We start from the raw sequence: 14,012 nt of genomic DNA on the forward strand, positions 1-14,012 counted from the left end.
AAGGCCAGGGTGGATGGGGTTTGGAGGGACGGTGGAAGGTGTCTCTGCTATGACAGGAGTGGAACGGGATGAGCTGTAAGGTCACTTTCCAACCAAGCCATGCTGTGATTCCTGGATAACAGCAGAGCACCCTCCGACAGCAACGACTGGCAGAGCACGTGTCCAGGTATAATCCCAGGGTGAATTATTATTTATCTGTTTTGTTTTATACCCTGCTGCCTCTGGTGTCCGTTTCCACGGGACTTAGAGCCCGTTTAACGCTGGTTCGGGGCGTACACATGGCTCAGCCCTCCCCAACATGGCGGAGTGGCAAAGACTACATCTCCCATGGTGCCCCGCTGGCCCCCCGCCGTGCCAGCGGCATCCAATGGGGCGCGGCGGAAAGCGGATATAGCGCCGCCCGCGGAGCCCGCTCCCTCCTTTCCGCCGGGCCGCGGCTCATCATGGCGGTGCAGATCTCCAAGAAGCGCAAGGTGAGTGCGGCCGCACGGATCCTCCACGGCCTCGGGGCGCTGCCGCAGCGCCCGGGGCGGCCCGGGCAGCCGGCGGGGCGGGGGCACGGCCGGGGGCGGCGGCGGACGGAGGAGGATGGCGGCGGATGCGGCGCGGGGCCCGGCGGGGAACATGGCGGCGGGATGGAGCGGGCTCTTCCCCAGGGCCGCGCTCGGAGGTGCGGAGGGAGCGGCGCTGGGAGCCGGGATTTGCGGGGTTTTCCCTTTGCTTTCCAGCGGGAAGGGTTTGCCGGTAGTGCCTGCCCCGCTCTGTGCGCCGGGAGGGCACGGGGCGCTGCCTGTCCTGGGCAGCGAGGGAGGTTTGGGCTATCAGGAGTCCCTGCAGCAGCTTCCCGTGGGGCTGGGAAAGGGATGTGACCCCGCTAATGGTTTCCCTTAAATCGCTCCCCAGTTACAGCAGAGAGCTGTGATGCCAGCATGGACAGTTTCTGTGGCCAGCTGTGGGTCAGGCAGTGGTTGATGTAGGCTCCTGCTAGGAGTGGATTATTCCTAAGAACTTCAGGGAAGGGAGTTCATTTTTCCCCACTGCTGTGCCCTGAGTTGGGGAGGGCACGGTGCTGATAAAGTCAAGGTTGTGAGTTCAGTCCCTGGCTGTTCGTGTAAAAGTTGGATGTGGTGTTCCTTGTGTGTCCCTTCCAACTGAGAGCATTCTGTGATTTCTGTCAGAGGAGGAGGAAGGTGTCAGGAGGGACCATCAGGCTGCAGGAGAAATTTGGGTGGATTGCACTCAAGTTCAGGATGCAACAAGACCTTGACGTTGTCCATTTGCCTTTTAGTTTGTCGCTGATGGCATCTTCAAAGCTGAGCTGAATGAGTTCCTAACTCGGGAACTGGCTGAGGATGGATACTCTGGCGTGGAAGTCCGGGTCACTCCGACCAGGACTGAGATTATCATCCTTGCCACCAGGTAACTCAGCCTTCCTAAATGGGGATACTCTGAAGGCTCTTCGGGATGGCTCTAGTCTCACTCGTGGGGACACTTTTCTCAGTTGTTCTGTACTTATTTTTCCACAGAACTCAGAATGTCCTGGGAGAGAAGGGACGTCGGATCCGGGAGCTGACGGCTGTGGTGCAGAAAAGGTTTGGATTCCCCGAGGGAAGCGTGGAGGTAAAACTGCCTCAGAAACTGGGCAGTGGTGGCAGGGTGGTGTCAGCTGAACGGTGGTTTTGGGATAACCTGGGCTGTGTGTTACTTGGCCTCAAAAAATACTCCTGCACTGAAATACGAAATCAATTACGAAGAAACTCTTTTGCTGCAGAAGGATCTTTGAGAAGCAGAACGTAAAATGACACACCGGTTATTTTTGATCTTTGATGTTAGGGGTGTTTTCCCAGGGGAATGTTGGACGAGGTGTCCTTTAAAGGGTCAGTGCAGCCCAAAGGATTCTGTAGTTCTATTCCGTGAAGTCTGCTCATGTTACTAGTTCCTTGCTCTAAAACAAATCAGGGAGGGAGGGAGAATGTGTGTGCTGGGGTGGTGCTCATTTATTCCAGCTTGCCCAGTGCTGCTGGATCACATACAGGGAAGGGAATGTAGGATAAACCTGCTGCCTGTGAATGTGGAAGGAGGAACTGAACTGAATGTAGGGAGTAGAGCAGAATGAATTAGAATGGATGCTGCAGTAAAAGTTAAATTTACTGTGAGGGTGGTGAGGAGCAGGCTGCCCAGAGGAGCTGTGGCTGCCCCATCCCTGGCATTGTTCGAGGCCAGGTTGGAGCAGCCCGGTCTGGTGGAAGGTGTCCCTGCCCGTGGCAGGGGTGGAACTGGGTGAACCTTCCAAGCCAGAGCGTGCTGTGATTCTGCGATTGACTTGGAAAAGAGCCCTGCTGTGAGTGTACCTGTCTCCTGTGCAGCTCTACGCGGAGAAGGTGGCCACGAGGGGTCTGTGTGCCATCGCCCAGGCCGAGTCCCTGCGCTACAAGCTCCTGGGAGGGCTGGCTGTGCGCAGGTGAGTACATCCCTGCCTGTGGGGGAAGTGTGGATTGCAGTACCATTCCCTAAAAGTAACAACCCTGCAGTTTGAAGATGTCACCTGGTAATGCTGCACTGACACTTCTGTTCAGTTCACGGTTACTTCTGGAGCGTTAAGAGTACGTCTGGTTGCTGGTTGTCTGTGGGGCATAAAGCTGCATGTGTCCTTTGGGAATAAATGGGTGGAGGGGTGAAGCAAACCCCATTTCAGGCCCTGTGGTCCAGGTGGCAGTGGCCCTGCTCCCACATCCCCTCGGTGATGAGACGATGACGAGTCAGAAGCGGGTGGTTCTGGTGGCGGTGCCTCCGCGGCGTCACGTTCTGTGGCACTGCGTGAGGTCCTTCAGCAGCAGCCTCCTGTCACAGTGAATGATCTAGAGGCATTTGTCTGAGAAGGGATGGGAGCTGCACTCCTAACACGTGGAACTGAGATTGGAATTGTGCTAAAATTCCTCCAGGGAGCCCCGTGGGTCTGGCAGAGCGGGCTCATGGCTTGGCTGTCCTCTCCCTGCAGAGCCTGCTATGGTGTCCTCCGCTTCATCATGGAGAGCGGGGCCAAGGGCTGCGAGGTCGTTGTGTCCGGCAAACTCCGAGGTCAGCGGGCCAAATCCATGAAGTTTGTGGACGGCTTGATGATCCACAGCGGGGACCCAGTGAATTACTACGTGGACACAGCCGTGCGTCACGTCCTGCTCCGGCAGGGTGAGTGCCTGGCACGCAGATCCCTTTGCAGCTTTGTTGGGTTCCTTCTCCAGAACTTCAGAGACAAAAAAATCTCAGCTCCTGGCATCCCGTTTCTGCAGGTTGGAGGTTTCCCTCTGGCAGGATGGAGGTTTCCCACTGGTGTCTCTGTGGGTTGAAACTCACGTGGTTTTGATGCAGCTCTGATCTCACAGAGTAGTTCAGTTGTGCTGCTGTGGATGGTTCAGACTCTGAAAATCCTGTTTTCTTGGGCTTTTGCAACTGAACTCTGGCTGTGGGATTGGAACATTACATGTAAAGTGGAAGTCATTTGGGAATGGAATGCCAAGGGGCCTTCAGCAGCCAGTGTGCTCATACCAGGTCATCTACTTCTCTGCTGATGGGGTTTGAATGTTTCCCATTGTGAATGTGGCTGTGGATTTTCCAGACACTCTCTCTTGTGTCCTGAGGCCTCTGAGGCTGGTGATAGCTTCCAGATGAAGTGCCTGTTGCCTGGGTTTAAGAGCCCTGGCAGTTGGGATTCTGGTTTTGCTGGCTTCTCAGGATGGGCAGAGAGAACAGGGGTGCTACAAGTGTCAGACAGTCTTCCCAGCTAAACCTGCTTCCACTTGTTCTCCCTCCTGGTAAAACAAAAATGACTTGTGTGTCTTAACTGGCTTTGGGTTAATTGCAGAGCTCCTGGTGTAGGGATCCCAGCAGAGCCAGGGCTGTTCTCGAGCTTCCCTTCGGTGATGATACGATGACGAGTCAGAAGGGATGTCCTCGTGTCATTGCAGCCTGCTCTGTGCCACGTTCTGTGGTGCTGTGCTAAGGCTGCCTTGGCCAGGGCGTCCTGCTCTTTGGATGATTTAGAGGCATTTGTCTGAGAAGGGATGGAAAAAATGGAATTTCCTAGAGAAAGGAGCAGAGGAAGAGGACAGAGTGTAAAACCAGGCTTAGAATGAGTTGGGGGTAGAACTGCAGTCAGCCAAGGCAGTGAGTTGAGTAACTTTGAACATCTAACTTATAAGTTGCCTGAATTTACAACACTGATATAAAGTCACAGTAAATGGATTTTTAAGCTGTATCATGTCTGTGTTGCAGTGTTGTCAGCAGATCTTCCATGTGCAGTGAGATATTTTGTAACCTTGGTGCTTATCCCCTGTGAACTTGTGCTTGATCTACTTTGTGTCTCCCTGCCACTCTCTGCAGGAGTACTGGGAATCAAAGTAAAGATTATGTTGCCTTGGGACCCCAGTGGAAAGATTGGCCCCAAAAAGCCTCTGCCAGACCACGTCAGCATCGTGGAACCCAAAGAAGAGATTTTGCCCACCACCCCCATTTCAGAGCAGAAAGGTGGCAAACCAGAACAGCCAGCCATGCCTCAGCCAGTGCCCACTGCCTGAGGGGTAAGTGCCTGGGAGCAGTGGGAGGGAGATGTGCTGAGGATTCGTGTAGCAAAGGTTTCAGGCCATCAAAAACACCGGAAGCTGATTTTTTGGGAAGACAAGCTGCTGTGTCGTGCCCAGCACAGTGACCAGGGTTGGGTTTGAGCATTGCACTGGGTGAAGGGGACAGGGCATGTGGCATAGCAGCTCAGAACACTTCTCTGGAGATGAGGTGATGGATCTGTCTACGTGCCTTGTTCCACTTTTTACAGTATGGATTTGGAGACCTTGGATTATTGCAGTTGGAGTGACTTGGGTTGGGTGCATGGATGTGTTGGTGTTGTACCAGCTGCTACCAGCACAGGGAATATATTCCTCATATATCCATCCTGTCCTGCCCCAGCATCCAGTTTGGGATACTCTTAGAAGCCACGTGAGGATGATTTGTAGGTTGCTTTTGTAAGGAAGTAATCACAGTTTGAAGTCTTACCAAGGAATCTGGCAAGATCTGCCTCAGTGGGTAAAAGGGGGATGATTAGCCAAAAAGCAGGAAATGAGAAATGCAGTTTAATTGGAAAGCTTGGTTTGTCTTTTGTTTGGCATAGGATGATGGTTATGGAAAACAGTTTGCCCCCAGCTCACTGAGTGTTTTGTTTCTCGTTGTAGGGTTTGTAACATCTGCAAACAGAAGCTTGTCTGTCCTGAAAACGTCTCTTAATAAAATCACAAAAGACAGTGTTTGTGAAGATGCTTTTTCTTTTTTTTTTTTGTTTTCCTTTTTTTTTTTTTTCCTTTCTATTTTCTCAAAATATACTCCAGGAAGACCTTGCTCCTACCTTGTTGTGGAAGGAATTCTGTTGCTGTGTTCTCCTTCTGGAGTGAACGTCACCAGATCCTGATCCAAACAAAGTGGGAATAAAGCACCGATATGTATGATAGACAGAGCTGGAGCAGCAATCCCGTGTTTAGAGGGTCATGAGTAACATACACTCCATGGAGCGCTGGTGGCTGTTCCCTACATCCCAGTCCCTTCGCCAGTGCTTCCAGAAGGGGGAGCATGTGTGGCAGGATCCAAGCCAATGCAGCTCCTGTTGGGGCCTGGTAGCTTTGGGCGTGGATTTGTGGGGTGAGAGCAAAAGTGACACTCAGGATTTCGAGCCTTCTCTCCTGAGCTGTGAGGTGGGAGTATCTGGTGGAGGTCTGGGCAAGAATGGGAAGAGACAGGCACATCATAGGAGATGATGTATGTGCAGGATCAAGGAGTTTAAATTTTGAGGAATTTTGCCTGTTTGTTGCATGCAGCCGTTGTTGTTTAGGAATAGCTTTCACATCCATGTTTCTGGATTTAGGAGGTTGCTCTGCAGGAACTAGGCTGGCAACTTAGAACTGGAATTTTGAACTGGTCTGTCTAAGGAGCCTTGGCCTTGCTGTTCCCTGCTTCCCTGGCACACCTGGGAATCTGTTAAAGTTTCAGAAACAAGATGTGCCTTCTTAAGGTGTCAGTGAGTGATTTCAGGTTTCTGTGTGCACCATTCAGTGCAGAGATTTAAATAGTTAATATAAATATTAGACTGATGCCAGCTCTAATTTATTTATACAAATCTGAATTTGGAAATAATCTGAAAATATGAAAGGTGACAAAACAGCTCTGTCATATCATAGGAGAAGGAAATGTTTGAAAGTGGGAAGATCTGAAGCAATGAATGTCACACCCAGTTTTGCGCATTGTCTCTAAATCCTTTAACATTCCCATGTGGTAGATGGTGATGGTTAGAGATCTCTCCTGCTGCCTCCCAGGGAGAGCTGGATTTCCTGAGATTGCTCCTCCTCTTCCTGGGTGAAAGCTCTCCAACCCTTTACTTCTCCATTACCCTGTAAATGACACGGTGCTGATCACTGGTAGAGTCAAGAGACATGCAAGTAATGGGGGAGAGAAGGTTCCAGGGATCCCTCAGAGCCCTTCCAGGGCCCAAAGGGCCTCCAGGAGAGCTGGAGAGGGACTGGAGACAAGGGCCTGTAGGGACAGGACGCAGGGAATGGCTTCCCACTACCAGGGGGCAGGGTTGTCTGGGATATTGGGAAGGAATTGTTCCCTGTGAGGTTGGGGAGACCCTGGCACAGGGTGCCCAGAGAAACTGGCTGCCTGTGTGATCTGGACACCTCCATGCGTCTTGGAGTTACCACCATCCTGAGCTGTTAGAAGCTCCGAAAGAGGGAGCTCATTCATTCCCCTCTGTCTTTTGGGTGCTTACCTTGGATAAAAGCCCTGGAAGATGAGCTGGGTTGGGGCTTGGATGAACTTGGGAGCTCTGGGAAACTTTTAACTTAGTTTCAACATTGCTATTCCAGGTTGATGGTGTTCCTGCTGTGGTTGGTGCTGGAGGTGGCTTCAGCAATTCCAATTCAGTGAAAATTAGGAAGCACCTAGTGTTTTTTCAGCATGGGAGGAGCTCCACATGGATGTGTGTGCTTGCCCAGCCCAGGGAAAAAGGGACATGTCTGTGCCTTTGGTTTTGCTTGTGAGTGGCAGAAGGTTCATCCCTTTCCAGCAGTGGAAGAACATGGATTAGCAGGGTCTGCCGCTGCTGGATTTTCCACCTCGGGGAAGTGTCTTTAGCCTGCAGTGTTTTCCTCTTATTTCCCCAGAGTGGATCTCAGATGGAGGAACTTTGGCTTGGAGGGCCATTTACCTGTGGAGCATTAAAAGTGTTGGATATTTGCAGTTTCAGGAGAAAACAATGAAAGGAAAAGCTGCTAAGAGTTTCCTTTCTCATGACTGATCTGCCATGGGAATTCATCTTGTGTATCGAATAATTTTTGTCCATAGTTGCTACATTAGGGTGTCTTGGATTTAAGGATAGCAAGGGACCTCCCTAAGTTTATTTTCCTCTACGAGGGATTCCAGCTATCTGCCAGGGATTCATTGAAAAAGTTTTATTGCAAAATTACACAACTGTCACTGTGCGGTACAAGAACAGACAATAAAAGCCATCAGACATCTGCATCCACATGATGCAAATTATTCACAATATCCCACAGTGTGTTCTTGCCTTGCCCACCCCTTTCACCCCAGCCTCCAGAAGGTTCTGCGTGTGGGTTCAGTGCACTGAATCACCGGGAAGTGTCTCACATTTGGGGACATCCCTGGCATTGCCTCCTGCCTCCCAGCACCTTGGAATATGCAGTAACGGGCTTCTATGTCAGCGGGGAAAATTGGCAGGGGGATAAAGCAAAGCCATGTAGGTGCTCCATGCTGGTTTCAGAGAACTGGCAGTTCCATTGGGATGCATGGATTTTCCTCATTTCTGTAATCTCAGTATTTGCCTTGTGGTGTCTCTCAGTGCATGGCAAGTGCTGCAATGCTCCAGGGATAGCATCAGCTCCTTTAAATAGTACTGACCTGATGATATCCCTTGAAGAGAAGTTAGGATTAGCCTGGATCAGGCTGTGAAACCTGCTAATTATCAGACATAAATATAACTATAAATACCTTTGTTTTTCAGGGTTCCCTTATCCAGGTCAGCAGACAGGGAGCTAAAGTACCATGGAGCTTCAGCAAAGCGTAATTAGGAAGTCAGGTAACGGCAGCTTTAAAGCTTTGTGTTTAATTAAGCAAGAAAGTGGAGGTGAACCTGATCCCACCTCCCTGAGCGAAGCCAGCCAGGAGTGCCTTGGGTCAGCTCCACAGGGAGCTGATTGGAACCGGCTCTGGTCTGAACTGGGAGAGCCCTGGCAGTGGAAATGGAGTCTTTCCCAGCCCTACAGGCTGCTGCAGAGCACGTCCAAGAGAAATGAGAACCAACTACCTGTTTAATTACATTCCTCAGTGATCCCACGGGATGGAGTGTTGAAGGGATGGCAGGTTACCCTTTCTAGAAACCCAGGCTGCACTTTGGGCTCCTCCTGACACCCTAAAGCCCCTTAGTTCTCCATGAAGTGTTGATCCAAGGTGCTCTTGGCTTTGATGCTCTCCCTAAGGAGCTCTTGTGGTTGGAGCATCAAACACAGAGCACAGGGTTAGGCAGGACAGAAGGCTCAGCTCCGTACTATCTCCGTTCTCCTGTGCTGCCTCCTGCTCTGCTCCAGGGCCCTGTAGGGGCTGGACTGCACGACTGGCCCTTGGAGCTCTGTTACACAGCCCTAGAGAGAGAAGAGAGTAGCGAGGAGCAGCTCTGGAGCAGTGCCACAGGGCACCCAAGCAGGAGAAAAGCGGCAGCGGTAAGCGTGTGGTGGGATGGAAGCGTTTGGGATGGGAGGGTGGTGCCTTGGCAGGGCTGGTGGAGCAGCAAGGAACTGAGCAGGAGGCTTAACCAGTGCAGGGAGGAGCTCGGCTTCAACGTGGCCACCTCAGCTGACTCCCGGTGACCCTCCAGTGCCAGGCTCCCCTGCTCCTCTCTGGAGGTGGGTTTGTGCAATCTGGATTTTGGGGTGAGGTAAAGTGTACGCTGGTTTCTCCTCAAAATGCACCCTGGTCTGAATAGCACCCATGGTTCGAGAAGGATACAAAATAGTGTTTCCCATTTGTCAAAATCCCCCCCTAAAAACACACACAAACCAAAGCTCTGGGGAAAAAAAACCCAACCCAAACCAACCCAACTACAACTCGTCGCGCATCTTGTCGCCTTTGGGCCTCACGAGCCTGCCGATGAAGAGGATGGAGTTGGTTTTAGTGTCCTTGATCATGAAGATGAAGGGGTGGTCAGCGTAGAAGAGTTTGGGGTTCCTCATCTCCTCTCGGCCGTAGATGTCGGCGTCGTAGGGGTTCCCTTCCGTGTCCCATTCCAGAGCCGCGGCGTGGAACACGTTGGACAGGTAAAGATCTTTCTTGCCGGAGATCTTGGACAAGTCAGCCTTCGTTTTGTCAATGGCTTCTGTCAGGCCCAGACCACCCAAGTGTTTCTAGGAGGAGACAAGAGGTCAGCAACCCTCCCGCAGATGACCCAGTGTGAGAGGGACGAGGGGCAGCAGGCATGGATAACCCACCATCCCACTGTTATTCCTCCCATCCCAAAGAACTGTAAGGCCCAGCTGTTTAAGGACCTCCTTTACCTGAAGGTCATGGCTGACTTCCAGGATGACTTTTGGCAGCGAGATGGCCACTGATCTCTTCTTCATCTTGCTAGTCCAGGTCTTGAGCTGGTCCTTGTTCAGGAGTTTCTCCACCCTCTCCAGAGGCTCCACATGGTTTGGCATGATGAAGATCATGCTGGAGAGCTTGTGAGCCAGTGGCATCTCTACCACCTGGAGCTTCTCTGTCTCATCATCATAGTAATTGTAGAGACCTTGAAACCAGAAGCAGGGAACAGTGAGGTGTGGAGCAGAGGCAAAGTGAATTCAGCCTGAACTTTCCCTGACCAGGAAAGGCAGACAGTCTGGACACCCTTTTGGGAAGTGGCCCAGCATTTTTGGAGTTGGCTGTGGCTCTCATTTGTGTGATGAGTCAGGATTTGTTCCTGATAGCCAAGCACCTTATGGTAAACATGGATTCTCTCTGCTCACAGGGAGACTGAATCAGGAGAACAAATGCTCCCCTGCTTTGCTGTCTTCCGTGGGGCAAAAGGATCCTGGAAGCAGCTGATGGGAATCCGGGTAAGGAAGAAAAATGATCTAACTCCAGCTGGTCTTGGTATGGGGCAGGAGGTTTCCCACTCACCTGTGCGGTGCATCATGGGCACTCCCACGGTGTAGGAACGGGTCACCATGAAGCCACGGTTGTCCACCATCTTATGATGGAACTTCTCATCCCAGTGAGCTACAGGAGAGAGAGAAACACAGCTTGTAAGAAAAGGGAATGGGCGGTAATTCCATGCACTGTTCCCAACCACTGACAAAGAGCTGCCTCCAGTGGACCTAGGATTGGTCCACCTTCCCTTGGGGCTGTTAGATGATCTTTGAGGCCCAACCCAAACCATTCCATGATTCTGTGTGCTGGCTCAGGGGAGGTTTTGGGTCACTCGTACCAAGAACCGAAGGTAGAACTTACGCTTGAAGAACATGGCGTTGACAATGAGGGCCCCGTCAGTCTTCTCCACGTCTTTGGTGACCTCCGGGAGTTTGCCATCCGTGGTCTGGGCTGCCCACTCGTTGATGGACTTGAGGGCGCTCCTCTTGTCTCTGAAGTTGATCTTGGAGTGCTCGTAGTTGTAGTGCTTCTTGCTGTTCTTCACGAAGTCCTCGGCGAAGGTGATGGAGGCGGGGCCGTAGAGGCGGTTGCCGATCTTCCAGGTGACGTTGCGGGCGGTGCTGTTGCTGACCTCGCTGAGGAGCTCCGACAGCCCGCTGTGCACGTAGTCGTCGTTCAGCTTGTCCGCGCTCAGCACCGCCTTGGCCTGCGAGGCCGTGGTGGCCTTGCCCCCGAGGGACACCAGCCCGAGGGACGAGGCCACGACCACGGGGGACAGCAGGATGTTCTCCATGTCCTTGTCCTTGGCCATGGCGTGGTAGAGGTTGAAGGCCAGCGTGGTGCTGCGCTCGGCCAGCGTGGTGGCCTTGTCGCTCAGCTTCCTGTCCTCCGAGGGCACGGCCGCAGCGAGGCCCAGGAGGGCCAGCCCCACGATAATCCACATGGCTTCAGCAGCACCCGGCACCTCCCAGGACCTGCTGGGCAAGAAAATTCACCATCAGCACGATGCAGACCCTTCCTGGAGCATCCAGAGATCCCAGGGGATTCCAGAGAAACCCACTCCTTGGTTCCAGTGACAGTGACATTGCCCCAACGTTTCACTGGGGTGCAGCCATCCCAAGTGCACCTTGAGCAGCAATTAATCTTCAGGAGTGTAGGCTGGCAAGCAGAGCCTGTGCATTTGGAATGAGAGCTTCCTTCCTAAGTAGTTTCCCTATATTCCAATGTTAATGTACAGTGAATGATTTAAGGAAGGTCAGGGGATGTAAGCAACAGGTATTTCTCATGTGATCTTGACACAGGGTAAGGGGGAATGGCTTTAAAGTGAAAGAAGACAGGGTTAGTTGGGATATTGGGCAGGAATTGTTCACTGTGAGGGTGGTGAGGCCCTGGCGCAGGGTGCCCAGAGAAGCTGTGGCTGCCCCTGGATCCCTGGAGGTTCCAAGGGCACGCTGGACGGGGCTTGGAGCAAGTGAGAATAGGGGGAGGTGTCTCTGCCCATGGCAGGAGGTGGAACTGGATGAACTTTAAGGTCCCTTCCTACCCAAACCATTCCCTGGTTCTGTCCCCAGAGCAGGACAAAGCTCTGCCCTCATCAGGAAAAGCTGGAAGCAGGATGTTTGTGCTGCCTAGGGGCCACATGGCACAGCGCTGCCCCTTGATCCAATGGCTGTGTGGCAGGGACCATCACCTCTGGGGACCCCAGCCCGGGCCCCAAATCCTCAGCTTCCTTGGCACTAGATGGAGCACGTGAGCTTCCACCAAGCAAAGCCAGAGGCAGCCCTAGAAAAGATCCTGCACTGTCTGATCAGCTCTGTTCGACTTTGGTTTGCCTGTCCAGCCCTGCCAGGGAGGTACTGGGGCAGAGGGAGGTGGGTGAGCCTCATTTTCCCCAGAAGAGCCTTCAGTTCATGCCTTTGATGGATCTCATCCCAATGCAGGTGAACCCATCCCCAGCAGGGGCTCTGAGCTCCCGGCTCCGGTTCGTGTGTAGACTGAGCAGTCCTAAGTGCCTGGAAGCCCTTTGGAGCTCATCCCACCTGGCCCCACAACTCCCCTCCCTCCTGCCTTCACTCAGCAAACCTTCCTGCTGGCAGCTCCTCACACCTTAAATTCCACCTCCAGCTTTTGGGGGACCTTTTCCTCCACAGGAGCTGCATCGCTACACTGAAGTTCTGTTCCTTGGTGGTCCTCTCCTCCCACCCTGCTCCTGCCGAGCCTCGGGAGCTGCCCCTGGCATGGGGAGGCAGGGAAAGGCTGCAGCGGGGTTAAAGTATTCCAGGCAGGAAGCGAAGGGCCCGCTGGGATTACATATGGAAGGAAACACGTAGCCCCAGGCAAAGAGAGTGCGCAGTTCCACCAGGGACCCTTTGCCAGAGTGAGATTTATGTAGCCTCAGAGAGGGAGGCGATTGTAGCCTAAAATACTCTATGGGAGCAAGGCTTCTGTCAAAGGGAAGAGCCATCCCAGCTGCCTCAAGAGCAAATATTTGTGCAACGGGCTCGAAACTGCCCTCGACACTTTTAAAGTGCAGCCAGGGTGACAAACACTGGAAGTCTGAGGAGGTTCCTTCTGGTTTTCTATTTCCCGTTTATTTCTAAGGATACCTTGAAACTGTTTCATAGTGAGGTCAACGTTTGCCTTTTTCTTTCTGAAAGAAAACAGATACATGGAGTAGTTCTCTTGTGAGCAGGGGGTGGCCTGCACTGCTTCATCCTCAGCTTGAAAAAAGCTTCATTACTTCAGGGCCGGGTGACAGATTTGGGCTCTGCTGAGTCACACGGCCCGAGATGGAGAAATTTTGCCCATTCTTGGATTACGGCAGCGATTGTGGATGAATTCATAACCCATGGTGAAAATGGAGGGAATGTGGGGAATGCACAGCCAACAACATCCTCTCCTGTGCTCCCACAGCAAGGGGACGCCCAGTGCCAGCGTGGCATTCCAGAGCCCTCCCTGGGGCTGCCGGGACCCGCTTTCCTGACGGGATGTGGAGATGCACCCCTCCGAGGGCTGTGTTTCTCCCAGGAGCAGGCAGAGGAGTGCAGGCTAAAGGCCATTTCCGTGTCACCAGAGGGATGTGACACTTGGTTAAGGCAGCAGAAGGACGGGCCGGGCCATCCTGTGGCAGGAGGCTGCAGGGAGAGGCTCTCATTGCTGTGCTGGGATGGTGCCCAGGGTCCTGGAGGCTCCCAGGCTGAGCCAGAGCAGGGGCTGGAGGATTTCACTCACACCAAGCTAAAGCTTCCCTTATCCCCCTTTTCTTTTTTGCCATTCTCTGAAAGCTGCTCCTGCAGCTTCGCTGTGACTACCTCCTGCAAACTGGAGGCGGCTGGGGGATTTTTAACACCTTTCTTTGAAAACCCAGCGCCGGCTCATGGGACAGTCTGTACCCCTATCCCGCCCTTCCACCCACCCCATCGCAGCCTACCCCCCATGCACCCCCTTCTCCCATGCCATTACCCTTCCCCCGATTTTTTTTGCCCAGCCAGGAGGCTGCAGGACCCCGAAATCTGCCCCCACCCCCCCCTCCACCGTGCTGCAATCTCAGCTCGGTCTCCACCCTGCCAGCCCGGGGTCCCCCGGGTCCCCCCCTCTTACCTGCGGGGTCGGGACGTGGCTTTGTTCGGCTCCCTGTGCACCTCCCGGTCCCGCGGAGGGGGTATATAAGGGGCGGCGAGAAACTTCTGGAAAGTTGGGAAAACCCTCTCAAAAATGCTGGGGAGGGAGAGGAAGGGGAGGATCCGTCCCGGCTCTCTCCCGGCCCGCCGCCAATGGCAGGGAACGCCGGCCCCGCGCCGCCGAAGGGGGGTCGGGATGGAAGGGGGGATGCGCGT

At 53.2% G+C, this 14,012-nt stretch overlaps 2 protein-coding genes and 2 non-coding genes across 5 annotated transcripts; 3 read left to right on the forward strand and 1 right to left on the reverse strand.

Annotated features, from left to right (window-relative positions):
• Positions 1-395: 395 nt before the first annotated feature.
• Positions 396-5,288, forward strand: RPS3 (ribosomal protein S3). The gene is made up of 7 exons (XM_040056312.2): positions 396-473; positions 1,289-1,419; positions 1,527-1,620; positions 2,367-2,461; positions 2,999-3,186; positions 4,378-4,574; positions 5,220-5,288. The coding sequence occupies exons 1-6, from the start codon at positions 444-446 to the stop codon at positions 4,569-4,571; spliced, it is 732 nt and encodes a 243-aa protein (XP_039912246.1). The 5' UTR covers positions 396-443; the 3' UTR covers positions 4,572-4,574; positions 5,220-5,288.
• On the forward strand, positions 2,736-2,881 carry LOC120749701 (small nucleolar RNA SNORD15). The gene has a single exon (XR_005699751.1). It is a non-coding gene; the product is annotated as a small nucleolar RNA SNORD15 (small nucleolar RNA).
• On the forward strand, positions 3,910-4,057 carry LOC120749724 (small nucleolar RNA SNORD15). Its single transcript, XR_005699774.1, has one exon. It is a non-coding gene; the product is annotated as a small nucleolar RNA SNORD15 (small nucleolar RNA).
• Positions 5,289-7,472: 2,184 nt separating the features above from the next.
• Positions 7,473-13,937, reverse strand: SERPINH1 (serpin family H member 1). Of its 2 annotated transcripts, none has more exons than XM_040056310.2 (5): positions 13,777-13,937; positions 10,537-11,150; positions 10,207-10,305; positions 9,603-9,835; positions 7,473-9,452 (listed from the first exon to the last, which is right to left on the reverse strand). In XM_040056310.2, exons 2-5 carry the CDS (start codon positions 11,117-11,119, stop codon positions 9,150-9,152), a joined length of 1,218 nt encoding a protein of 405 aa, XP_039912244.1. In that variant the 5' UTR covers positions 11,120-11,150; positions 13,777-13,937; the 3' UTR covers positions 7,473-9,149. The 2 variants fall into 2 exon arrangements, with proteins under 2 accessions (XP_039912244.1, XP_039912245.1); XM_040056311.2 differs by having other exon boundaries at positions 10,537-11,153; positions 13,777-13,912.
• Positions 13,938-14,012: the final 75 nt, after the last annotated feature.

Source organism: Hirundo rustica, chromosome 2 (assembly GCF_015227805.2).
Source record: "Hirundo rustica isolate bHirRus1 chromosome 2, bHirRus1.pri.v3, whole genome shotgun sequence".
Classification (NCBI taxonomy): domain Eukaryota; kingdom Metazoa; phylum Chordata; class Aves; order Passeriformes; family Hirundinidae; genus Hirundo; species Hirundo rustica.

What these genes read in the sequence shown, in the direction of transcription:
- SERPINH1 (XM_040056310.2), bottom strand. Translation starts at nt 11,119, where the DNA reads ATGTGGATTATCGTGGGGCTGGCCCTCCTGGGCCTCGCTGCGGCCGTG. An exon ending in CAACGCCATGTTCTTCAAGC is followed by an intron (nt 10,306 to 10,536) that starts GTAAGTTCTACC and finishes TCTCTCCTGTAG; the next exon opens with CTCACTGGGATGAGAAGTTC. An exon ending in AAGTCAGCCATGACCTTCAG is followed by an intron (nt 9,453 to 9,602) that starts GTAAAGGAGGTC and finishes GTCTCCTCCTAG; the next exon opens with AAACACTTGGGTGGTCTGGG.
- RPS3 (XM_040056312.2), top strand. Translation starts at nt 444, where the DNA reads ATGGCGGTGCAGATCTCCAAGAAGCGCAAG. An exon ending in ATTATCATCCTTGCCACCAG is followed by an intron (nt 1,420 to 1,526) that starts GTAACTCAGCCT and finishes ATTTTTCCACAG; the next exon opens with AACTCAGAATGTCCTGGGAG. An exon ending in TCCCCGAGGGAAGCGTGGAG is followed by an intron (nt 1,621 to 2,366) that starts GTAAAACTGCCT and finishes TCTCCTGTGCAG; the next exon opens with CTCTACGCGGAGAAGGTGGC.